The sequence below is a fragment of the Cyclopterus lumpus genome, chromosome 7 (genome assembly GCF_009769545.1).
Source record: "Cyclopterus lumpus isolate fCycLum1 chromosome 7, fCycLum1.pri, whole genome shotgun sequence".
Lineage (NCBI taxonomy): Eukaryota > Metazoa > Chordata > Actinopteri > Perciformes > Cyclopteridae > Cyclopterus > Cyclopterus lumpus.
In genome coordinates, this window is record NC_046972.1 from 9,036,842 (window position 1) to 9,064,070 (window position 27,229).

General features: G+C 42.1%; 2 protein-coding genes and 1 pseudogene across 2 annotated transcripts; 2 read left to right on the top strand and 1 right to left on the bottom strand.

Annotated features, from left to right (window-relative positions):
- Positions 1–1,142: 1,142 nt before the first annotated feature.
- On the bottom strand, positions 1,143–3,665 carry LOC117733870 (annotated as a pseudogene).
- Positions 3,666–11,976: 8,311 nt separating this feature from the next.
- On the top strand, positions 11,977–17,016 carry actr5 (actin related protein 5). Its single transcript, XM_034538304.1, has 9 exons — positions 11,977–12,631; positions 13,035–13,273; positions 13,438–13,607; positions 14,064–14,281; positions 14,495–14,659; positions 15,375–15,479; positions 15,668–15,807; positions 15,933–16,065; positions 16,271–17,016. The coding sequence occupies exons 1-9, from the start codon at positions 12,248–12,250 to the stop codon at positions 16,601–16,603; spliced, it is 1,887 nt and encodes a 628-aa protein (XP_034394195.1). The 5' UTR covers positions 11,977–12,247; the 3' UTR covers positions 16,604–17,016.
- Positions 17,017–21,638: 4,622 nt separating this feature from the next.
- On the top strand, positions 21,639–27,015 carry ndufa4l2a (NDUFA4 mitochondrial complex associated like 2a). Its single transcript, XM_034537345.1, has 4 exons — positions 21,639–21,795; positions 25,131–25,216; positions 26,183–26,243; positions 26,410–27,015. The coding sequence occupies exons 1-4, from the start codon at positions 21,751–21,753 to the stop codon at positions 26,464–26,466; spliced, it is 249 nt and encodes an 82-aa protein (XP_034393236.1). The 5' UTR covers positions 21,639–21,750; the 3' UTR covers positions 26,467–27,015.
- Positions 27,016–27,229: the final 214 nt, after the last annotated feature.

The window sequence follows — 27,229 nt, forward strand, 5'->3', positions numbered from 1 at the left end:
CTCACATGTGTATCAAGCTGTCTACAGTTATATATTGTTGATAATCAACAGTGCCAGTTTTTCACACAGTCTGCTATATCTTTGGAGGCCCCTGTCAGTAATTATTTAGATAGAAAAAGCTGCATGCCATTTGAACCAACAGCCTTGGTTATGAATGCTCATATTGTTGTTTTAAGAAAGATAATCTTAATGAATATGTTCAGAGTCCGAGCCCAGGAGAGCAGAAATACAAGAGAAAGTAAAATCATCACGGCCTCTCAGTCATCCCTGGCTGCATTTCAAGGAATCATTAGAATCACCAGCCATAAAATATTTGATTTATTTATCTCTTAATTCAACAAATACTCTTTGTCTCACACACCATGGTTAGTTCCATTAAATCACAATTAACAAGTTCAATAGGAAGAGAATACTATCAGACAGACATTTTTCATATAACACAGTTAGGACCCACTTGAACTTTGAATTCACTTCATCCAGAATGACACTTGAAACACCAAGAAAACAAATGAGCCAACAAAGACGACTCTAGGCATAGGATGGAAAATAAAACACGAAAACAAACTCAAAATAAGATTGTTTAAACAACTACACATACGTTTTTTTTTTTTTAAGGTTTATTATAATCCACAGAGCCCCATGTGATCTGATGGGTGCATTGATATTTTTTCTGAAGTGGGATTATATGATATATATCTAGCAGCAATAATTACATATTCACTCCATTGTTTTTCACATATTTCATTCCCCAGATATAAACACGTATACACAGTAAGACCCATCAAAGACATTTTCACTGGATCTTTGACAACTTTGCATGAACACTGGTACCTGGACAGGCTTGTTAATGCCCGCATATTTATTCACCCCTTTCATGCGGGAGGTTGTATTCCTCTGTCCAGTCAATAAAACACATTTTCTGGAATGAGTAGAATACTTAACACTATGATTGAAGAGTTTATTATTGCACATTATCACGAAGGCAAAATAAAAAAAGATGTACATTTCACACAAATAATCATCCTCATGAGCTTCTTTGTCAAGTGGTTAACACACGATGTTTTGATACGGTCTTCTTGACAACTTGCCAGAGTGTGGCATTTCAGCACATCGCCATTCAATAAAGGTCATCTCTGAAGCTCTCAGTCGTGGATATTGTACCTGTAAGCCTCTACGAGTCCTTCAACCGAGTGAATTAAACCAGATATGGGCGCATATGCCCCCTATCACGAAAAATGGCGACGTCGAAGAAGACGTGGTGCCACAGGAGGTTCCTCCACTGGAGCTTCAGGTGGAAGAGGCTCGGCAGGAGGAAGCACAGGCCAGCGCCGGTGAGGCTCCCAGTTAAACCCATAAGGAGGGCGAAATGGGGGACGAAGACGGCCATGAGCAAGGTGAAGACTACCAGGCCAATTCGAAGTCCCCAGACCCCATGACTTCAACTGCCCGGTGGGGGCCCGTAGCAATCAGGGAAGAGGGCTCTTCCGCCATCCTGGAAAAAGGATTTCTCCAGAACCTCAACTGCAGCGAAGAACGGCAGCGGGTAAGATAACAGCGCCTTGGAAACGAGGAAGAGGTTCACCACAGCCAGGATGGTTGAAGGCAGGTTATCTGTGATGACCTCTTTGGTGGCGTCTGCCCAAGTCAAGTAGGCCACCAGGGCAAAGAGGCCCTTGAGGACGCAGGCTGAGATGTGAGTCCACTCCATCATGCAGTGGAACTCGCTGGGCTTCTGCATGTTCCCCTCCAGGGAGGGGAGGGAAGATCTGGGAGGTGTAGCTGAACACAATGATGCCAATTGAAATGGGGAACTTCTTCACGTCGATATAAAACTTGACCTTGTCCCCGGCCCAGTCACGAGCCCTGGAGAGGCAGTAGGCAATCACGAGGATGTTGATGACGAAGTGCGCCAGAGTGCAGAGCAAGCTGAACTTGGACACGGCCTTGAGGTTCTTCAGGAACGCGCAAGGCAGGAGCGCGACCGTGGCCACCACAGACCAAGCCTTCTGGGAAACCGGGAACCCCGGGAAGCGGTTACCATCAAGTTGCCCGCTGACCACAACGTAAAGAATGCAGGTCATGACCAGCTCGATGATCTGGGCCACGTTCACAACGTGCCCGCCCAGCTTCGGGAAGCGGGGCGCGCAGCAGGCATTGGCGATGTCGACGTAGGAGTCCCTCACGCGCACTTTTATGCCGTCCTCGTTCTCCTCGTACAGACACGAGATGAGGATTTTCCCGGTGTAGCAGCACACCACGGCCGCGAAGATAATGAGGAAGAGACCGAGGTAGCCACCGTGGAGGATGGCGTAAGGCAGGCCGAGGACGAACATGCCCTGCGGACAGAGAAGCGCAGTTGAGTGGTAATGGACGAGGCCCACATCGCAGTGACAGGCCGAAGCAGCCCAGGCATGCAATGACTGGCTCTCATAGCTCACAGCTTACATAATAACTGTATATATGTATACAGATAAATACATATATTATATATACATATATATAATATATATATATATATATTATATATATAAAAATCTAAAAACATATCTACATATGTATTTATTGATAAGTAAATGTATGTATATATATATATATATATATATATATTGTTGAGTGTATATATATATATATATTGCGCATTGGCATAGCAATGCGCATTGGCATAGCAATGCAACGCAGACATTTACATCACAGCTGATTCATTTCCAGTGTCTGCCAGTAGTTTTCTCATTCACCTCGCCCTTGAAAAACAGGCCTTTCGTTTTGTGTATATATTATAGGCTGTCGGCGAAATCGAATTACGGCATTAGAAAGACAATTTTAAAACGAATTTTAAAACGAATTTGGTTACAATTTCAATTTGATGGAGACGCTGATAAGCACGTGGGTGCCATTCAGCCTCAGGGCTATCAAAGCCGCACAGGCCCTGCCTGCAACTCCACTGATAAAACACATTTGTATAAATTCTAACACCCAATGAATTCACCCTCAAACCAATAATTAAACGTTAAATTAAAGCCTGCATTAGTTATAATAAAACGTTTTAAATTTAAAATACATTTAAAGCTCAATATAAAGTATTCGACAATATTGAACATATTGTTTATTATATTCTCTGGATTGTGTGAAATAATGTGCATCCCCCGCAGCATATTAAAATGTAAATCGTTGCAAAATGAAAGTCTTCAGTTCAAGGTGACTTTTGGTCCAGTTGCAGGCCTGATCCACGCAGCACGTTATCTGTGCATGCACCATGCAAGATGAAAGGAATCACAAGGTACCTGAATGGCATTGGTGACGTTCCAGCCAGCTTCCCATGTCGTGATTTGTGGTTTATCCTCATCCAGCGAGCCCCCCGTCTTCAGGGACGAGGGCCCTTCGACCGGTGCCATCTCTCTGGTAGTGACTGTCCCCGTCCAGCTCCCCCTCTGCCTCCACGTGTCCCCCTTCCTCTTCTCCCTGGAGGACATCCATCTGCATCCCTTGGCCTGTAGTCATAGTCCAGTTCGTCGCACTCGACGAAACCCACACCCTCTTCGTCGGTCGCGGCCTGAAAGCCCAGCCGGGCGAACACCCCGCTGACCTTGGCCTGGGAATTTGTTGGACACCGTGTGGGCCGCATTGGTCAGCTTGTTGGACAGCTTGTGTCGTATTAGGTGAGCCATCTTTATCCGGATAAAATACGTTCTTCAACTGAAAATGATATCGTCCGAGTAAAAACAAAGAGGCAGGACGCATGCAGGGTGATGTGTTCTCCGTTTGTAAACCGCTACTGTAAAGTCATGCCTGTTGCCTCTTCGATGTCGTCGCAAAGTAAGCTACCCAGCCCCTGTGACGGCTGCCAAACCCGTTTCACCCAAACCCGTTAAAAAATCCTCCAGCCGCTTTTCTTGCCTTGCTCATCCATATACTCCCTAAAGCACTCCGTGGCATCTGCCTCACGTGGGAAAACGCCCCAAAAAATAGATAGAAAAAAAACACGAAACTATGTCCTCAATGTGTCGTTAATAAAAAAAGACAATTTAGGATTTCTGTTTTTTCTTTTTGTGTGTGTCAGTTGGGGAGGGTCCTCTTTGGTGACAGCGCGGGCGCAGGAATCTCTGACTGCCACCAGCGAAGAAGAGAGGAGAGTAGGAGCGTGCCACGTTGTCCGCATATTGTGCCAGCAGTGCGGGCTCGCGCGCGCTGCTGAACTGTCACGGAATGGCAGGGGGGGGGGGAGAGAGAGAGAGAGAGAAGAGAGAGAGAGATGCCGGTGTAGATGAGAGAGAGAGAGAGAGAGAGAGAGGGAGAGAGGGAGAGAGAGGGAGAGAGAGGGAGAGAGAGGGAGAGAGGGAGAGAGTAGAGAGAGAGAGACGATCGAGGCGAGAGATAGATGAGAGAGACGAGAGAGAGAGAGAGAGAGAGACGAGAGAGAGGGAGAGAGGAAGATGAGAGGAGAGAGAGAGGAGAGATAGAGGAGAGGAGAGAGCGTTAATTCACACGACAGTGATCACGAGGATAACACGCGTCAGGTCATTTAATGCATGAATGAAGAGATCTAACATTTTTACCTGCTTTCATGCTGCATTCTAGTCAACAAGTCGACAAGCGATGCCGTCTACGAATAGCGTCATGTATATCCGACTAAATAGATATCCGCGATTGCTTATAAACGTGCGGGCCCTAATGGATGGACATATATTAAAATATCCTTTTTTTTTTTACATTGATCTGCTGTTGTATTTGCGATAACATTTATAGAAAACACAATGAATATAAACTAACTATGGGCCAATAGACTATTGATATGCAATGTCGTGTTTTTCGTTAGACAGCATTTGTTACTGTTCCGTCTGACCTGTTTAATCGTTACATGTGTTAAATAAAGCACGCGGACTGCAACAGATCCCTAATCTGAGACAGCGTGCACACAGTCGAGAGTCGGACATGCATCTCATGGGATTTCCCTGCAATCGTGTAGACAAAAGGCCCGATACTCCCCGGGTTGCCCTCACACTTTTAAGGGATGATAAAATTACGTTGTTTAAAAAATATATATACACAGAAAACATTTGAATGTATTTTCCAATAATGTGAATTATTTGTTCTTACACATATAAAGTCCTATTTCCATACCAAAATACGCCCCCACCTTTATTTTTTTAAAAGATTTAAATGAGTGTACACTGTTTTACTCAGATCTCCGTGTGGTTATGAATGCATACGTGTGCAGATTTTAAGTGTTCCAACTCATTTAACAGCTGGATTCCAGATGAGCATGGTCTGCAGGCTGTGAGGAGATTGCCACTCGTTGCTGATGTGATGAACGTGCTGCAGCTGGCCTGCTGCGGAGCTCCGACAGCACCACGGACAGCTCCTTCAACACAGCAACAGGGAAACTCCTCCTGAGACGTTTTTATTTCACACAGGAAATATAGAAATAAAAGGAGTCTGCCCAGTTAACACAACACGAACTTAATCTAATATCTACTATTAATTACTGTCTATTATGCTCTACATTTAGTTGAGATCCGCACATTGGAAAATCTCAGGGAGTTACTTCTTCTCCACCTCACCTAATCCACGGGAATACGAAGCACCTCGTCCTCGCCTCCATAATCTGCTGTGACACGGCTGAGCTAAAGTGTCATCACATTTTTGCAGCCTGCTACAGAAATGTATCCCGCTGTGGTGAAGGCTGGAAATCAAGGCATTCTCTTCTCTAACGAAACATTGAACATTTATGTTGTAAACCTAAAACATGTATATATATTTTTCAACGCTGATGGGAGTTTTCTTCGGCCTAAGACATGCAAGACAATATCTTACGTGCGGCATGGAAGAAGAAGAAAACACGCAACAAGCACGAGAGGTCTACATTTAGAAACCAGCCAGAGGACAGAGAAAGTACCGCATATTTTCATGCTTGGCTTATGCAGCTTTGCCAGCTGCCATTTGTGCTCAGGCCAACATAGTGTTTGTTAGTGAGTGTGTGTCATCCATGTCTGGAGGTATGTGCGTGTGTGTGTGTGTGTGTGTGTGCGTTTGTTCCAGTGAGGAGACAGGGAGAGTCCTTGAGGCATATCACCCTCCCCCATCACATGCACAATCCCCGGGCGAACGCTGGGACAGAGGATCGGCTGCAAATGTCACACACACGCGCACACAAAAACGCAAGCACGAGAAATACGAAATACATGCTGCCTCACCATAAATATAAGGAAATAAAAAATAAACTGCTTCTACATCGAAATGTGGAATAAACACGAGTATATTTAAGAATACAAAAATAATTGAGCAAATCTTAAATATATAGAAACTCAAGATTGAAAATAATATACGCGATATATGTATTTATACTTGTGACGTTTTCGGTGTGCCTTTTTTCTTTGAAAGGGCTTTAAAATTGGTGGGGCGACCAATTTAGCTTCTTAGGCTACAAAGAGAAGGATTAATTATGGCTGAATGTGTGTGTAGGAGTGAGAGACGGCAAGAGAAACTCAGGGATGGAAGCGTGTGTGTGTGTGTGTGTGTGCGTGTGTGTGTGTGTCTCCGTGTGTGCAGGCTTGAGATATGGAGCGGCTTAAAGCCTCGTCTAGCAGCCGTGCAGTGCTGACTGGAAGCAATAATCTCTGATAGTTGCTATGGCCACAGTAATTGGACAGAGTGTGTGCATGTGTGTGTGTATGGTTGAGATTTTAGAAAAGAGATTTTTTTTCCCCTCAGTACAGGTTATTTGTTTCTTAAAAGCCTTTTGACTCAGTGGTTGGCCCGGAAGGAGAAGTACTTCAGTAAATCCGAAGCCCTTTGTGTGACGAGTGACGAAAGAACATCAACAATAAATAGAACATGGCAGCACAGTTGCGAATTATTATTATGTTTTTAATGATGAATGAAAAAATAATTTTGTATGTGCATCAGATTGGCTGAACCCCAGAACAACATTGTGCCCGGTCGCTCGTGTTAGGGAGCGACATGTCAGCTGACTTCGGGTTTTTAAAATGCCTTCCTACAAAATAAGCCGAGTTTTCACCACACACGTTTTTGATTCGTCACAGAAGAGAATAGCACGGGTGTAGCCTAAATTATACAATTATTGATGGCTGAATTATATTTACCTGCAGTATCAGAGCCCTGACATGCTGGCTCACTGTCGTGACTTCCTGGGACAGTTGAATACAACTGAGCCATCATTCATCATTCAAAAAATCTTTTTTCTTGTGTGTTCAGTGGTGAAAAAGCTATTATGCAGAAGTAGTTAAAAAATCTAAATGTGAAATATCAGTTTAGGTGAAAATGTGTGTGGTCTTCAAAACCAAGAAAGTCATTCTGGAAAACTTGATTTTAGCTTCAGTTTACTCGATAGCGAGCAGTCCAATTGAGATTTCAGCCACTTTCGACCAAGGTGAATAAAACGATCTTTAATAACCTCACAACTTGATGATCCATATGGAAGGACATGAAAAAGCATCATTGTTCTTATTGCTGTGAGTTAGTCCTATTATATATATATCTTCACCAGCAACGCTGTTTTCACCTTGTGACGTCTGTGTGTGAGTCATCGTGGCACAATGTCTTCCTGTCGACACCTGCTGCACCTTGATAGCATTGGAACTGGGTGCAGTCATGACACTTAACAGATGTGCTAGTTGAGATCCAAATGTAAGTTGAGTTTCAAACAGGGGAGCCCACAGCAACAAAACACTTTTCTCTGGGCAAATAATATGACTGGCATCTTACGATTACAAATTCAACACCAGGGAACACTTGTCCATCAACTTTGACTATGTCTTGAACAAGTAAACCAAATAAACAGCAGGTAACTGAGCCAACAGCGTTGCCTCTTTATAAGAGATGCTAGAATACTCTTGCCAGAATTACTCTAAACGCTTGCCTCATTGCTCCCACATGGTGTATTTTCTAGTCCTAAATGGTGCTTTTCAATCCCTTATCCTCAAAACAAAATGTAATAACTGATGATAGTCTTTGTCTTTGAAAGTAACACGTGGCTACTGTTATGCTAACACCTACGGTGAGAGAAGGTGGATGCAGTTTAATCCATTCCTTACTTTTTGCTCTTTTTTTGATGGTTTGTCAATGCTTTAAAACTAAATATTTTTCCGAGCTTCTTTGCACAACACTTTATGAATCCAAAGTTGGACAGTCATGATTATGGTTGCTATGATTGGATTATGGCTGTTCGATGGCAGAGTTTGGGTCAATTCTTGACAAGAGATCGAATCAGCCAACGAAATCAACAACATCTTAAAAACACATCATCCACATTTTAAATGCTTGTTTTTTAAATAACAGTGGATGAATTGATACTAGACAAACGTATGCATCTTATAAACAAGACATTGATTGCTAACACACACAATTTCACACGTACATGAATGCATGAATAGTGACAGGTGCACAAACACATCACTCTATGGCCGAAAAAGATCTGCTGGGCTTACAGAGCCAGAGACTGAAGAGATCGGTAGTGACAGACGATGTGTGTGTGTGTCTGTGTGTGTGTGTGTGTGTGTGTGTGTGTGTGTGCGTGTAGAGAGAGAGTGTGTATATGTACAGTGTACGTGTCTCAAAGAGCAAGAATGTCTGATTGTGTGTGCCTGTGTGTGCCCATGTGTGTGCGTGTGTGTGTGTGCAGGGTGTAGAGGAGTCATGGAGGTTGCAGGGTTTTTTTCCGCAGTGTGGCTCTGATATTTCAGAAGGGCTCAGAGTTAGTATTGTTACATAGCCTCTCTTCCTCCATCCATCCATCATTCCTTCTCTCTTTCTCTCTCTTACACACACACACACTCACACACACACACACACACACACACACCACACACACACACACACCACACACACACACACACACACACACACACACACACACTTCAACACACTTATATTGAAGGGGATAACACCATGTTTGATTGAGCATATCACTGATGAAAGCATTTCAGTATTTACTGTCTGGTGGCCAATATTTCCGGAAAATAATGCTGTATTACATTTCCCCACTATTGTAACACACATAAATGAAAACTATGCAAATAACTCACACTCGGACTCCAAACTGCTACACTCTAGGAACATTTCATTGTTTGCACTATATAGAAATTCAAATTCAGTCAGGACTTTAATAAATATATGTAATTATTGTGATTCCAAGAAGTGGCATTTGAATTCATATTGATAATCCTTTGCGGCATCGTAATAACACCAACTGTCTTCTAATTACAGAACTGTACAAAAGAAAATTTCTGTGTTGTCATGACAACAAATAGAAAATTATTCCAAAAAGCTCTGATGATTCATAATCACACACATAATCATTACTGACAGATGTTTAAAAAAATAATCACAGAGAAGTCTTTTCGTGTCTTCACCAAACAGCATATGACGGGGAGGTGAAAACCCTCAATATGTTTGTTTAATGAATTTGTATTTTTAACTAAACTGTAAGGAAATCCTCACTGTTCCATTGCTGCCACACTGGAACAATGGTAAAAAACATTCATAAATAGATAAACAAAAATAAAAAAGTTAAACAAGAAAGACAGTGAATAATTCAAACTAAGAATAATAAAATACCGTATCAAATAATTGCATTATTCATGAACACTAAACATGATTGTTCCCAACATGTAAATTCAACCCCTCCTTCCCCTCCCTTTCAGTGGGAAATAACAGTCTGTTCATTCCTCCACAAAATGGAGGCTGCTTGGCATCACGGTGGCACTCCCAGAGTGTTTGTAGCCTGTTAGTTCCCCTGCGCCTCATCACCGCTGCCTGGATGACAAGCACAACAAGAAGAGAGCTCCGAGCGTCGTGCACAGACAGCGACACAATGTCACGTCTTGCCTCCTGGGAAGAATGGACGTCAGTGTGTGTGTGTGTGTGTGTGTGTGTGTGTGTGTGTGTGTGTGTGTGTGTTGGGGACGAGAGGAAATAGAAGGGGGTGTATTTGTATTTGAGTTTGTGACCGTATGTGCATGTTTGTGTGGGAGGGGATGTGTGGATAGTGTGGATTGGTATGTCTTGCCAGTGTAACCACGTGTGTGTTCTGTTTGAGAGGGTGAACTGACCCAGATCTGCTTATTAGCATCAGGAGGAGGGGGACGGCAGTCACTTAGAGCTTTGTGCCTGAGCAGTGAACTGTGCTCGTGCTTCATTGACACACCATCAAGCATCATACAGTAACACCACACACACACACACACACACACACACACACACACACACTTTCTGCAAATACAGACAGTTTATACATTTAAGAAAACAGTATTAATCTGAACTGCAGAAATCAAATGTATCCAAATGTGAAAGACAGTTTGCCATAATTCAATTTCAATAGCAGTGAATATTCAAACTCGAGAAAGCCATGTGTATCGACTGGAGGATTGCATCAAATAGAAATACTGTGTCTTACAGTAAGCATTACTGCAGACAATAAATCACTGACATATTTGGCTTTCTTTGGGATTAGAAACAAAAAATTATGTTGGTAGAACGCTGCTTCAGTAAAGATAGATTTGTAGATTATTTGTGCTGCATTGAAGGGGTTTGACTAACAGCTGGCAGATGCATGTTTGTCTGACATTTCAGTTTGCTTTCAAGATCTGCATTGGCCAAGGTAATTTAGATATTGATTCATCAAAATGTTGGACAAAAGGGATTAAAACTGCCGTGAAAAACACAAGAATGATTATCTGCACAAACTGGTGCTTCTATTTTAAATAAACATGTGAGAGACGTTTTTTAATACATACATCCGATGTATCTATGTAGTATAGTATATTTATATATACTGTAAGTATATTTCCTTGTACATTTGTTCATTAACTGACTGCTTGAAACACACATCAACAGCTATTCTTGATTTATTTGAACCATTGGGAAATACACTCATGTAATTTAGGTGAACATGTGCATGGAGTTTCTGAAATGAAACAGACTGGGATGTACAGTAGCTCAAATATGCAGGTGTCCCACATCACCAGCTGAGGCTTCACTCGGTCAGCTTTGAGTAACAGGATGGCAGACAGAAAGAAATCAGGGATCTGCAGGGCCCAAGGGAAAATGTCTGTTCACATGGTTTAGATGTAGCTTCAAAATGGACTCATGCATTTCTAGCGTATCTATTCAGTTGACCCCTGATTTGAGGTGACGAGTGATTAGAAGAAAATGTCAGTGAGACTTGAAACCTCTCTTTTAGTTTGCATACAGATTGGAAATGGCTCTGTAGACATTAAAGGCTATTTTTTTTTTTATGGCTGCATCATTTCTTTATATGGAAATTTGAGGGTCTCCACTAAAATGTAAACTGTGCTGCACGAGTTCTCATCGACTGGTCAAACAACTATTTAGTGAGATTAGGTCAATTCAAATGTGTAATTGCAATTTTCTACAAAGCAGTTTTATATTCAAACCATAATTTGATAATCTTTGATGTTTATATCCAGTCGGACAATAATAATAAACAGGCCCTTTGCCTATCTAATAATCCACCAGGATAAACCAGTGTTTCTCATTTCAAAGGGCGTTTGAATAGCACGACCTCTTGTGGCAAAAGGTATACATTCAAAATTCACTTTTATTGAAATAAAAGCAGAGAGGAGCTGTCATGCGTCATATCATCGGGTACAACCACACATGTGCAGTAAAAGTAAAAGTATTATAAGGCTAATTAGCCGGCACATGATCATACAATAGGATGATTTATTCAGATAACCAACGTTGATCTCAAGTTTAAAACTGAAAATATCTCGGGAAAACGCTATTCAAATGTTTTTTTATGTGGACAGCTTCTATTGTATCTCGGCTGCCATCCATTCAAACGTACTGTAGGAGTCTAACCATCACTTCTGTCGGGCAGAGCGCACCTTAGAGAGCCTGAGTGGACGCCATCCCTTCATTTCTAGCGCCGTCTGCTGGAAGCCTCCACCGTCGCAGCTCCAGTTACACTGCGCATGCGTGTGTTTCCCCCATAGCTCAAGGCCGCAGCCTTCGTGCAGTAGCCTTGTTGGAAATGCGGATACGTACAGATATGAAATGCGTTGATGTTACAAACCTTAGTTGAAGAGATACACTTTGTTTTTTTTTTAGACAGCAAAGCAAAAGCGTGTATTTTATTACATCGTTGTAATCTATTATTGTTGTTTAATGCATGCAAAGTAGGAACAGTTGATTTGAAAACAAGTGGGAACTATACGTCGGCGACACCGAGACTTTACCCGGCTGTATTTTGCAGTGACGCACTTCCAAAATGGCTTCCAAAAAGGAACCGGTCTATCAAATTTTCTCATTTCAGGACTGTAAAACATCTCCCGACCCCATTTTTGAAACCCCCGCCCAGTGCCTGACCCCTACATCGGCCCCTATAGTGATCGATAACGGCTCCTTCCAGACCCGGGCCGGCTGGGCGGCTCCAGCGGCGGAGTTTGACTCTCCGCGGCTGCTCTTCAAGTCGGTGACCGCGCGCAGCAGAGGGGCCGCCCGCAGCGAGACCCAGATCGGTAACGACATCCCGAACCTGGAGCCGCTGAGGTGGCTCCTGAAGAGCCAGTTTGACCGAAACGTGGTGGTCAACTTCGAGATCCAGGAGCTCATGTTCGACTATGTGTTCACTCACTTGGGCATCGGCTCAGAGGTTAGTGGTGGGCGGGGACAACATCTACGCCATCCACGTCCTTCAATGCCTTTTCAAAAACAATATTTCAAGTTTACCTTTCTCCACTTTATCCCAGTGTTTATTTTGGCTTTGCATAACCCGATAAAACAGTTAACATATTATTGAGTTAGTGCTACATAGATGGATCAGATTTTATTTCAAGTTATCAACATTAAAAGTCTCCATACATTTCACGTAAAGTGACAGGGGTGCAGATTAAAGGAGGAAAGAACCAATCACAAAGATAAAGAAAGCTATACCCCATGGGACAGTAATGCAGGCTTGTAATATTGAACCCTTTCTGTTTTAAATGCAACATCAAAACAAACTCACCATGACATCCAGTCTATCAACCAGCATTACTCTCCCCATGCTTTTCTAGGGCAGTGTGCCACACCCCATTGTGCTGACAGAGGCGCCCTGCAACCCGCTGCACTGTCGGCAGATGATGTCAGAGTTGCTGTTTGAGTGCTACCGCGTCCCGTACGTCTCCTACGGCGTGGACAGTTTGTACAGTTTCTACAACAATAGCACTCAAAGGAGCCTCCAGCCACCACAAACTGGCATCGTTCTGTCCTCAGGATACCACTGCTCTCACATCCTGCCGGTTATCGACGGCAGGTGAGGATTCACAGACAACCGCCTCTGTGTTGCATTCGCTCTTTCAAAGTTCATTTAACTTATTGTACTCTGAGAAAGACTTTGCTCCACTGTTTTAGACTCTTCAGTGAAATCACGCACACATTCCTCTGGAGAGTCTAACTTTGATACGGTTTTGGTTCAAGGTTTGATGCGTTGAACTGTCAGCGTGTGAATGCGGCAGGGAGCCAGGCAGCGTCCTACCTGCAGCGCCTCCTCCAGCTGAAATACCCAGGTCACCTCGCCGCCATCACACTCAGCCGTGTAGAGGAACTGCTGCATGAACACAGCTACACTGCTGTGGATTACAATGAAGGTACATTGTGTCTGTGTGAACAGTCATATATGCTGATAAACCTAGAGTTTAAGATTTTGAAATGTTTTTTAACTAACGTTAATAAACTCCACAGTGCCATGCATTTTCTCCTAAACCCATTCTTCCTTGCTGTTTCTACCTACTTGGGTAACTGTGGATCAGTGGTGAGTGGGGTCGTCCTTCAATCAGATAATCAGCAGTTCGATTCCCCGACTCCGCTATCCCATGTCGACCCCAAAATTGCTCTTGTAGCTGTGCCTACTGTGTGTGAATGTTAGTTACTGCTGGTGCGCAGGTGGATCATTAGCTCCTCCCATCAGTGGACAATGAATGTGTGTGAATGATGTCATGTAGTGTTAAAGTGCTTGGAGTGTTCGGAAAACTAGAAAAGTGCCGTACAAGTACAGGTCCATTTGCCATTTACTTTCCTTTCCGTCTTTGTTGCATTCTCCACAGAGCTGGAAAAGTGGCGCAGCCCAGAGTTTTATGAGCGGGAGGTTCACCGCATGCAGCTTCCTTTCTCCGGTAAGGTGCCGGGCAGCTGCGTGAGTGTGGAGGAGAGGCAGGAGAGACGAGCCCAGCAGCTTCGACGGCTTCAGGAGATCAACGCTCGTCGCCGGGAGGAGAAGCTGCTGCAGGACCAAGAGAGGCTGGACAGACTTCTGGCAGTGCAGGCAAGAGCCCGATCGCATCATTTGTGGTTTCTCCTAAAGCCTTTTAGGTTCTTTCGGATGCCATTGACATACAGGAAGACTTTTTGACCCCTTTACATCTGATGATTACAAATAGACAAACTACAAAAAGGCTCATTGTTCTGTAGAACAATAACTTTAAAACATCTGAAATAAAAAGTAGCTCTCACTAAACACAGGTTTGTTTGTGTGCAGGAACTGCTGGAGGACGGCCTGTTGGATCAGTTTCATAAGAACTTGGTGGAGCTCAACATGGACTCGGCCGAGGAGCTGCAGTCGTACATCAACAAACTGCAGCTGGCTGTGGAGCAGGGCCGACAGAAACTGCTGCATAGCGACGGAGCGGAGGGAAAGACTGAGGTGGGTGTTACCAACCAAATCAGTGAGAAACAGAATCAGGAAGTCTTGATTTGTTGTTCACTTGCAAGTACCGTCTCCGTATTTTGAGGCTGTGTGTCTGACAAAACATTTGGATAAAATCACATTGTATGGTTGGCAATCAATTAATGTTAAAAACTCCAACACTTGCTAGAATAACAGGAGTGTTTAGCAGAGTTATATAAGCAGTGTTTTATTTTGATGTACTTGGCTGCAAGTTAGGAAATGCAAACACTTCAGTTGCCAACAGTAACAGGCCCTTTTCAGAGCAGCCATTTTGACAAGTCATTGCTGGGTAAATACCAGCTTCTGACCCTGTTCCATTTAGGGGGGGCCAAGGCCCCAGTAATGTGTGTGTGCTGGCTCACTGGAATGGCTGTGACACACTAAATAGAATATGACCTTGATTAGTGTTATTAATTACACTTGTGTTTACCCTGTGGTGACATATCAAAATGGCTGCACAGAATAAGGAAGCAAAGTGGACACTGTATTCTCCACACAAGTATTGACAGCAGCTGATCTACTTAAGAACCACTGAGCTGAGGTCACATTCAAATGTTCCAGTTATTAATTAGGTCTGCACGTCATCGGCGTGAATGCGCTTGCAGGGCTTGACTGGATCTGTCCTTGTTTGCTGCAGTCGATGTGCTGCAGCTCACATGAAGCCTGAGGCTGTTCTGTTGCTCTCTGCCAGGTGTCTGAGCTGGAGTCGCCGATGGACGAGGGAGATGGAGTGGCGCTGATTGATCCTGACTTCCCTGAGGACACGCTGCCAGAGAAACCTGCTAATGTCATTCAGGTAGCGGCACAGAGACACTGGAGGTTCCCAGACAGATATTTAGATCCTCATTAATGCCGTGCAGGCAATTATCTGCAAGTTTACTGTGTGGCAGAATGTGTTAGAAAAACTTTCTGGGCTGTGTTAAGTTTTTGTGGCAGAACGGTAAGGAAGCTAGCGTTTAGAATGAACTTTTGTCTTTTCTCCAGCCCGTGTTCAACATGGCAGAGTACCACCAGCTGTTTGTAGGGACGGAGCGTCTGCGGTGTCCAGAGATCATGTTCCAGCCCTCTCCAACCGGAGAGGACCAGATGGGACTGATGGAGACGTTGCAGTACGTCCTTGCCAGGTAATGACGAAGCATACGAACATGGATCGCTAACGCCCGTCTCAAACATTCATGTTCAGAACTGATAGTTTATTGATAGATATACTATTTCCATTGATGCATTTTTACTTCTGTGCCACATGCAGGTACACACCGGAGCAGCAGGAGGCGCTGGTGAGCAATGTGTTTCTGACAGGAGGGAACATGCAGTACCCCGGTATGAAGCAGAGGGTGGAGAGAGAACTGCTGGCTATGAGGCCCTTCCAGTCACACTTTAAGGTACAAGGTCCCTTTTTAAAACCCTATGTAGCATTACACATTCCTACTTCACACGTTTCAGATGTCGACCAATGATGATAAATATTGCTTCTATGGCTTTATGTCATTTGATGTGACAAACACGGCGTAGACTTGGGCTTTGCTGCCCAAATACTCAAGACGAAATCTCGTTAATACATTTGAACTCTGACTGACTCCGTCTCAGGTGACAATGGCGTTGCGGCCGGCCCTGGACGCCTGGTACGGGGCGAGAGACTGGGCCTTGCAGCATCCACCTAGCGGAGAGGGAGGAGCAGCAGAGGGCTGGATCAGCAGACAGGAGTACGAGGAGAAAGGGGGCGAGTACCTGAGCGAGCACTGTGCTTCTAATGTCTTTGTTCCCATTAAAATCACCAAACCAGTTCCAGCTCGCCCCACCGAGCCCTCTGTTACCACCCCGACATCTACCGGAGCTTCTGCTGCTGTCACCATGGTTACGTCTGACCTGATCCCCCCCTGTTCTACTGTTGCTGCTAATGTTACTTTGGTTTCCTCCTAAACGGGGATCTCTGTTATCGTGACCATTATAAGAAACACGCCACAATCAAAAACATCAGCTCAGAAATAGAAGGTGCCGTAGTTGTTTTTACAATATTAAGACGGAGAACATTTCCTCTTATGAACCAAGAAGTTCACCATTCGGTAATGGGAAGAGACTTACTGTCTGTTCTCGATCTTCATAGATCTGCTTTTGGTCTCCTGTGACTTTTGTAACTTCTGACTGGAACTTTGTTGGAAATACAGCTTTGTTTTATTCCCATGATGCATTGCAAAACCACAAGAGACCATTCATATTGAATGGTCATTAAAAGAATGATCTTAAAAGTTCTCGTGGGAATGTTTCGTATACTATGTAAATATATTTTGTTGTTTGTATGTTTTTAATAAAATATATATTTTCTTCAATGGAAACAGCTGTTTGCTTTTAATTGAATCGCAGATTGAGATGGAAGTCAGGCAGCTGTCTCACTGGTTACAGTTGAAGTGTTTTGAAAATACATTTTCTGTCTCCCTTCCTCAGTCCTGTCACATACACACACATACACACACACACACACACACACACACACACACACACACACACACAAGGATGTTTGCTTGTTTTTGTTTGAATAAATAAGTGAAACGATAAATCCATTATCAAAGTTGCTAATTTATTTGCAGTTCAGACAAATATATCCAAACCTTGACTAATAAATCAAAAAAGATAGATGCAACTAAAAAGGAAAGATGAGACTAGAGGTGAACTGACCCTTTCAATGCAGCATGATCTTGTGTTGCAATATAGTTTTACATCACTAGAGTGCGCAGATAAAATTTAGTCTGCATATTTTCAGCCTCTATGACTGAGCATGTCACAATTGCAGATCTATTATACAATACATTTAGATTTACCTCTTATGTCTCGTTGATTTGTTTCAATCCAAGAGTTTCAAACTTCATCTGAGAAGCTGATTTATGCACAAGTACCGCAGCAAAGTCTGCCGTGTCGGCCATCTCCTTAAAGGAGAGACATTCTCACAGTTGGTTTCCATTGATGCTAAAAAACAAAAAAAACATGTGCTTTGTATCCAACATCTACTTCTCTCTCATCTGATCGAAAGGTTTTGACTCTCACTGAAGATTTGTCAGGTGACTTGCAGGTGTGCTTGCTGCACTGCTTTGATCCTTGTTGGTCCACATTATTAACCCAACAGACCCCAGCGGTCTAATTGTATTATGAGCCACAGCTCGGGGTTCAAACCGTCTGCCAGCTTGTTCTGTTTCTTCTCAAGCAGCAGCACACACACACACACACACACACACACACACACACACACACACACACACACACACACACACACACACAACCCCATGGTTTCCACAGCAGGGCAGAGCGAGACTAATCGGAGCCAAAACAGGTCTCTGACTGCAGGGTGATTGGCTCAAATTTAACAAGAGGGATTAAAAGGGGAGAAAAACAAGCCACTCTTTTATGTGTAAAGGCAAGTAAACAGGATTAATTTATATGGCTACACTACATTTCAGACTGACTTTCTTATTGATATTTGAGGGGAGAAAATAAATTCAACTGCAGGTTCAACCTTTCTAGATAGCTGTGTTTGGCTAATGGGGGATGCCAATGTGTGTAGCATTAACAAGCAGTTGGTGAATAATCTCATTACGGTTTATATTTGTGTTGGCCTGGTCCTTCTGAGCCCTTCAGAATATGCTCAAAATAATAAAAACATGTGATGGGCGGTCAAGGTGCCCACTTTTATCCATGTTCATACCTGCTTTTAGCCCCCCCCCCCGCCACTGCCAACTTGCCAGATGTCAAATTTACTGCTCGGACCAATATGCGTCATCGTTATGTTTCTAAATAAATTCTCTACCAAACAGCTCATGGGATACCGGAGGTATGTCTGCACTGTATTGTACCTGAGTGGGCACTGTTTGTGCCATCATGCCCAATTATGAGGATTTTTCTGTGAGCGCTTTGCTGCAGGTCAGCAGGAGCAGCAGGCAGAGCTGAACTCATGTCATACAGACCTGTGTCAGAGGGGAGGACGAAATAAGGAGCTGCAGTTGGCGGTGTGACAGATGCACTAGGAGTTTTTTTTATTTTTTCAATGGTTGGACAATCTCATTTCATCTTATTTTTCTTTGTTTTTTGTGTGTAAAACTTGACCCTGCATGTCACACATGAATCATTCTGGAAGCAACAATATGATCCACTTATTTTGTTCTCGTTTTGATGGTTACAGAGTTTAAAATAGCCTGTTGACAGAATGTCCCATTGGTACACAAGAGGAAGACATGTTGAAATCCATTCCAACCTTTGTTGCAGACAACCACCTCTTTCTCTCCAAGCTTCCTGTCTTCACTCTGCACTCTGGGAAACATGTTTGCAGACTCTCTCAAACATGCCTTGTGTTTAAGGGTGGGAAGCCTGTGAGGGATCATGCTCTTGTTTCTAGCGACTTCTAGTTGCATGGGGCGCCTGCACAGTGGGGACTGGAAATGGGGCTACAGCTTGAACCGACTACGCATGATGCCTCACTAGTGAAGCTCATTGTGTTTGAGATGATGTGTTACTTTCTTTCCTACCGTAGCTCAAAGCCAGCTGCGATGGAAGAAGTATTCAGATCATTTAGCAATATCACACTATAAAAATCTCCCATTACACTGAGAAATGCTGCATTTGAAAGTGTTACTAATGTAAAATGGAGACATTTTAGCAACACAATTTAATTTAAGTTTCAAAAGTACATGTAAGCAGTAGCTGTTGCAGCTTGTTGAGGTGGAACGAATTGAAACTATTTTCTATCCACTTTTAGGTTGTTTAATTTCTAATTATCATTTGCAGTAGTTTGTGTACATAGTAACTTTGATCCACTGAAAGCCACAACTTGTTTTGAGAAGTCTTTGGAGTTGATGCGTTCATGTGAGAAGCCTTTTACATCTGACCTCTGCCAAACTATTTATTTAGATTCAAGAAACAACCAAATTCACATTATGCTCGTAAAAACATCCATGGTTGATTACTGTTTGTTTTGTGGGATTGATTTTCCAACTCAACAATCATTCAGTGTTTGCACCAGGGCTGCACCATTATAAACTGAACCAGGACAAGTCTTGACAAACCGCTCTGTATCTTTACCCACCAATCATTATTCTTTGGTAAGATTTCACGTATTGTTTACAGGGATTGATGTTCAAGGGATATTCCACTCAAAATCATTTGATTATGAAACACTCGCCTCCTTTAGTCTTGAAAAGTGTCAATACAAGGTTTTGAGTTTCCCTCACAAAGAACAAAGGTTTACACAGTGAAAAAAGTAGCAATCGCAGCATAATCCACTTCACTATTGCTCACATATGCTTCCCACTGCTGCAGAGGTTTGAGGAAGGAAATACCAAGATACAGAAATAGTGCATTTATCCATATCTTTGACATTTTATTTTGAACCTATTTAAATGACTTTGAACATGAATAGCATTTGCTTTGAGAGGAAAAGTTGAATATGTCACAGGAGTTGTTTGAGAAGTTTCTGTAGATGTCTTCATACTTCTTTTATTTCTGTGAAAACATGTCACTACTGCATCCTTTGTAAGTGACGGGAATCAGCTACAAACTTTCCAGAGCACCTGTCAAACCTACAGGGGGTCCAGAAGGAGATTTGAGCCGAGAAGGTTTTTGGAGGAAGTTTCTCCTTAAAGCAGCTGTGTAAGACACTGGTTGAATGAATAGTCCACCTGGCTACACACACACACTGGAGTGCAATGAATCAGAGACACTGGTCCATTAAATAGAATGGGGGGTTGTCACATTGTTGACCTTTGTTTTATTTTTGGTTTATGTCATCACTTTTGGGGTTGAGAGATCATGAATCAAGATGAAAATGGTATCAAAAGAGAGATCCACCCTGTGAGCGCCTCATGAGCTCAAAAGGAACTAATAGTGTTAATGTGAAGGTGACATTGTTATTCTGCTCCTGAGGCGTCATTGTGTTATGTTTCCATCATGTTTTCCTCTGGGTTAAACATGATGAGAGCTAATCTCCAGACTGAACCGCAAGTGAAGCACTTGCTGGGACAATTTCCCTTTGATTGACCCAAAATTAAAAAATCAGCTGCATAACACTGATACTTCTTTTGCCCTTAGTGATAAATAAGCTGAGTTGCCAAGTTTCTCAACTCTCTGTCTGTATGTCAAAGTGTATCTAGGTCAGTCACTGTGCGGATTAACCTTTTTAAGTGTTTAAAGGGTACAATCGTGGTGATTGTGGTGCATAATTATGTTTGGGATTGTCCCTGACTTCAGTTGCCAACATAATAATGTGTTCAGCCAGAATACAAAGGGCTCGCTTCCCTGAGTGTTTTTGAAGAAGACACAACTTGACCGCTGTGAAGTTTGGTATCATTTGTTGTTTTTTGCATTGCATTATTTGCACTATTTCTTCTCACCAATAGTTTACTGAACATTTGTTTAACGTCATTACTGAAAAACAGAAAATGCTCATGCAAAAACTGTCTTCAATTGCAGCCCCATGTAAACCGCAAGGAGGTTTCTCTTTGGTGGAGCAGATTTCAGTTGAACTGTGTTTTTCTTAACACTGGATACATCTTTACAGATATGTTTAGGCCAACTGAAGAAGACCATAGAATACAGATATTCCCCAGTGGCCTTTTTAAAAGGACACAGTGTTTGTATGCTTTTCCATTTCCTCCAGTCAGCTCCCTAAGGGTCGAAAGTCTTCAAATGCAGCAAAGGAAATGAGGGATACAAGGCCTTTGAGCTTCTTCTGATTGAACACTGTGATATGAGCCTCACCTCTGGCCTGGATATCTAATGCATATTTACAAGGATGAAATCCTATCGTTTGAATATAAACTGTTACACAGTGTCCAGCACAGAGTAATCACCCAAACAAAGGAGCTGAAGTTGCTGTAATCAGATGTAAATGACCTCTTTCTCCTCTTCCTCCTCCTCCTCCTCCTCCTCCTCCTCCTCCTCCTCCTCCTCCTCCTCTCCTCCCTCCACATGAGAGAGCAACAGGTCTAAATCCTGTCTGTGCACTGCCTGTCTGTGGATATCAAGGGCCTGAAACACTGACTGAATCATTTCATTGTATTGTTCCTTAATTTCTATAAACAGGAGCAATGGTATTCCGGACAGTGGTACAGCATGCTAAGAGACACCCTGGGGTAAATCATCTTTATATTTTATTCTTTATACTTTCCTGTTTGTGTCGTTTTAGTACTTTTTTTGTCAGTGACAACAACTTGTTTTCATTTCCAAAAAGTTGGAACTTGTTGATAACCTTTGGGTTTTAGCTGAAATGGTTAATTGTGCTTGTAAAATATTTATTAAAATGTCGATTTTCTTTTCTGAATCATCATCATTTGGACAGCACCAATGTTTCTAATAGTGAGTCAGATGTTCTGGAGAAAAGAAATGCTATGATGTTGGTTTACTCCCCGCATATTATTCAACAACGATGACACATTAACATCAATGTAAATGCATTTTGGTTAACTAGAAATTAAGTGTTGTTTATTTACTGTAACAGTAATGTTATGTATCGTAGGTCTAGCTGAAGCTAATGCTCCATCACTAGTTATGCTTCAAAATTCAGGTTAAAATGTTTTTTTAAGGCTCCAAACCCGATGTATGTCTTCTATGCTATCATTATAATATTAATAACATTACATAGAAATGTATGTAATATATTTTTGTTTTATTTCTAAGAAAATTCATTCACAATTAACTTGATATGCTGTATGTTAATATCAGTTCTAGCTTTAGTTAATAAAATACAGGAACAGACACTTGATGATTGCCTGGAGCGTTTATAGAGTATCGGTACATTAATTGACGTGATCAGAAGACTCATTTGGTCTCATCTAATCTTATTTTAACTCTTAATAAGCAGGTTAAGTTTCTCCACTGGCTCATTTCAAATCCAGCCAAACTGAGAGAGGCTTAGGACTTAAAAACACACCAATGACCCGAACAAACCTCCTAAATCTAAACTGACAAAATCAAAGTTTTAAGGAGATGAGTAGTAAAAATATGAGGTGTCGCTACAGGGGATGGGATTATTTCTGTCTTTTAACCAGCTATGCTGTCAGAGAGCGAAGTGACAGAGTGTTAACTTCTTGTCATCGACCTCCCGTGGGAGAGGGAGAGAGAGGGAGAGAGAGGGAGGGAGAGAGAGGGGGAAAGAGAGGGAGGGAGAGGGAGAGGGAGAGAGAGGGAGAGAGAGGGAGAGAGAGGGAGAGGGAGAGGGAGAGAGAGAGAGAGAGAGAGAGAGAGAGAGAGAGAGAGAGAGAGTGAGAGAGAGTGACAGAAAAGCTGCAGGGAAGAAATCCCGACGAGACTCTCCTCTCCTTCATATGTTATCTTCAGACAGACCAGCTGAGAGACAGACAGTGGGCAGTGCAACATATTCCAGTACTTGAGTAAATGTCCGATTCACCACCGTAGAGCTCAGAGTAGTGATTCTGAGGAGTGAATGATTTCAGTGTTGTGTAAGCAGATAGACAGTCTCACAGCAGACAGTGAGTTAATCACATGTAAAGAGACAAGTTAGCACAATGTCTGAATGTGAGAGAGACCGACAGACAGGCACAGTGTGACAGACAGGCAGAGTGTGACAGACAGACAGAGTGTGACAGACAGGCAGAGTGTGACAGACAGACAGAGTGTGACAGACAGACAGAGTGTGACAGACAGACAGAATTAAAGACAGGCGGGATTATTATTCAGTCTTTTTGCTGAAGATCTTAACCTGACAGTAAAACATGTTTTTCTCTCTCTGACCATCTTTCAGTGGTCTTTTCTATTAAGTAGAGTAATTACAATTATGGTATCTGTAAGTAAGTACAAATCAAACAAGCTAAGTAAAAATCATGCATATTAGTAAAAGTATATAACTTTGATCAGCAAAATGTAAAGTATCAAAAGTAAGTTTGCAGAAAAACATCCCCTGTGACTGATTTGTCATTATGACATTACAATTAATACTAATGCATCAACGCTTAAGAGGCATTGTAGCCTTTTGTCTGTTAGTCCATCGGTTGCAAACCTGGGGGTCGAGCCCCTCCAGAGGGTCGCAAGATTAATCTGAGAGGTTGTGAGATGTTTAATGGGGAAGGAAAGGTTCTGAGACACATATTTATAATCATAACGAGAGAATCAATCCCTCTTTGGTTGAACTGTGAACAACTCATAGACATCTGAAATGTTTAAATGCATTGTATTTTAACTGCTTAGCACATAGTTTTGAATGTAAAATCATAATCTGAAAAGTAACTGCTGCTGTCAAATATCTTGAGTGGAGTAAAAAGTGTGTTATATTCCTGTGAATAAGCGCAGTACTTTAATAGCCTTAAGAACACATAGAAACACACCACGGTACTGTGTGTCAGCAGGTGGACGCAGCCCAGTTAATTAAGAGTTGTTGCAGTAACTATAATCTGCTGACAGGAAGTGACATATAAAGGATGCATTTGGTTGAACCGTAGGCTGCTGTAAATCTCATCTACTCCAGCAAAAACATTTCCCACTTCATTAAAAACCTTTGTGGAGTATAATTTAAAATAGATAGTTAATTGTCAGAGCTGTTACAGTAATCTGCATACAGGAAGTGACAAATAATATAGGGATTTAATAGGAATTTGGAATGATACTTGTTGTCACTGTTGATGGCTGGCATGTGATTCAGAGGAGAGTTTCTCACAATGAAATAAGTGAGATGAAAAAAAGCTTAGTTTAACTTAATTTAATTAACTTTCTTAATTCAAGAATGTGTTTTTATATTTGCGTAGTCTCTGGGACAGTAACTAATCCAGTAAACAGTCACATACTGTCCACAAGAGTACAAGTACAAGAAGTAAATACACAACAGTAACAGTACATTAATTCAACATTTACTGCATAATGCGTTACAATATTGCACTGTACTGTGTTTAGTTTATACCTATTTTGTTTGTATATGTCATAAAACAGACTGTGTGTCACATGATCAGTCACATGATCTAACGGAGCGCCAACACTCACAGACGAGGCAGGGAGGACCTTCATCATCAGTGGTCTGTGCGTTTGTTGTGGTGCCATGGATTTAATGATGGTGATGTCACTGTTCACGTGTCACTAAGATTGCATACAGGTGGACTTTATTGAACTAATGATGTGACCTCTCAAGGTAAACACCAGATAGCACCATATCTTATTTAGGGCTTCAACACATAGGTGGTGAATACATACACACGCAGCACTTTTCAGGTTTTTATTTGTATTTTATTGTATTTTTTTAAACTTTACTAACTTTGACTAATTTTTGCAGGTCTATTACGTAAAATCCAAAAAAGTATATATTTAAATTCCAGGTTGTAACGCAAAAAAATAGGAAAAAACGCCAAGGGGGTGAAGGTCACTGTATGCACTTAAAGAATCACACCACTCTTAAGTCTTATTTTAAAAGCTTCAGGCTGTGCACAAAAATCTATTTATGTAAAATAAAATGTTGTTTCTGCAGCTCATCCCCCAGTTCTTCTTCATCGGTCTGGGAATGGGCGGGGCATCTCTGTATCTGGTCCGATTGGCTAAAGGACCCCATGTCACGTAAGGATTTCTGATGAGCTGCAATGGAGATAATATGTAATATGTTTGGTGGCCTTCTTGAGCAGTTTACTAACAACACAGTTCCCTGTTCAATGATGTAAAAATCTATATTGGGTTCAATATTGATACTGAGCATCTGGAACTTTGCATCATTCTTCAAACAAATTGTCACCAAGCACAAGGAATCTGCTAATTAGCTTATTACGAGTGTTTTCCTTTGGTTTAGACATTTGTTTAGTTCTGTTTTCATATTATTTGAGGACAATTAGCCCACCATTTCCAAAGAAGAATCAATGACTCCTTTCAGCTCGATCACAGGCGTACACCACCAGATTAGGATGAGTAAACAAGGAAATTATTAACTTAATTTTCATATGCAGATGTGTTAACATTTTAATAAGGCATGGGGAGGGCAGATGAATACACTTTTTACACTATAACCAAGCTGAGAGATTTGTTTTATGATTGTTACTGACTACAGGGATCCCCGCTCGCTTTCATTTTCCCCTCCAGTCGCCTCTTGCCTGGACTTCCTCTCCTCCTGCTGCTATCCAAACTGTTGATTTACCCATAATGATACTGCAATAACAGCAGACACAGCTAAGTGTTTTAAACGCGAGCACACAGGATAGTGCACTGTATTGTCTCTTTGCAGGCCTTTCATCTTTTATTTGCAGTGATTCTTTTCATGCTAGATGACATTATTAGAAGAGTGTCCTGTTGATGGCACAGCTGGCTTAAAGCAGGAATGTGTGCTGAGTTTGAATCTCACCCACAACTTTTGGTCGCATTTGTTTTTATGTTTTCTTTTATGCTGTGTATAAAATATCCCGTCTCTCAGGGGTATCAGATCGCTTGACTAAATATTGGCTTGCTAGGTCTGAAATGAGAGCCTTATTCATGTCACTCAGATTCCCAAAGAGCCTAACTTATACCAATTATGTCCGTATCTATCTATGTGTTTAGCTGGAACAAGACCAATAACCCAGAGCCATGGAATAAACTTGATCCCACGTACCAGTACAAGGTAATACCGCACACTACAAGTATTCATTGTGAGGAAACTGAGACGGCATTCTACTTGTAATTTGATGGACACATCTCTGTTTGCATGTGGGATTGGAGACAGACATGATTTCTTAGCACAACAATATCAAGCTTCCACTCAGTTTGATTGTCTTCTTCTTCCCCAGTTTGTGGCCATCGGCACCGACTACAAAAGCCTAAAGAAAGATGGACCCGACTTCTGAATCTCTTGCTGGCCTGAAAATGTAACATAAAATCCTGATCTAGGGTCAAATCCACTACCCTGCCCCCCTTGATGTCTTTACTGTATACGTGGAAGGAGAAATGCATTATAGATCCGGATCTGTAAACCTTTAGTGTCTCTGTGCCTGTGTGAAGCATGATCTGGTAAACAGGACCAGCATTGTCAGTAAATGGACCCTGAAGGCACATATGAATATTTAAAAAGTTGAATATGTACTCTTTCCACATAATTACACCCGTTCTGGGGACATGAAACACATGTGCACATACTCACCACTGCACCAGACATAGTGTATTTTTAGGGATACTATATCACAGATCATTGTTTTGTTCACCATGTTTTAGAAATGTCAGTGTATCATTTTGAATGTTTCAGGCATCTATTGGTTCATGTTCACCTCTTGTCACATATAACAAATATTATCAGACTCACAAACACAAAAAAAGTGATGACTGTGTAAGTTATGGTAAAAAAAGACAGGGATGCATAAACTGAGCTGATTCTTTCAATAAATAGTGTGTCTGCTTCATGTTTGGATGAGAGCGTTTGTTGCCAACCTGCACCGTGACTTTCCTCAACCACCTGCATGGAACCGACTCAGATACAGATCTTTTTCCACATCCTAAGATATAAATACCGAATCATTAACTCTGATGGAACAGATCCATCTGTTGGCAGTGCAGCTGTTACTTTGTAGCCTGATTGATGTTTCGATGACCACATTTAGAGGTGTGTGTGTGTGT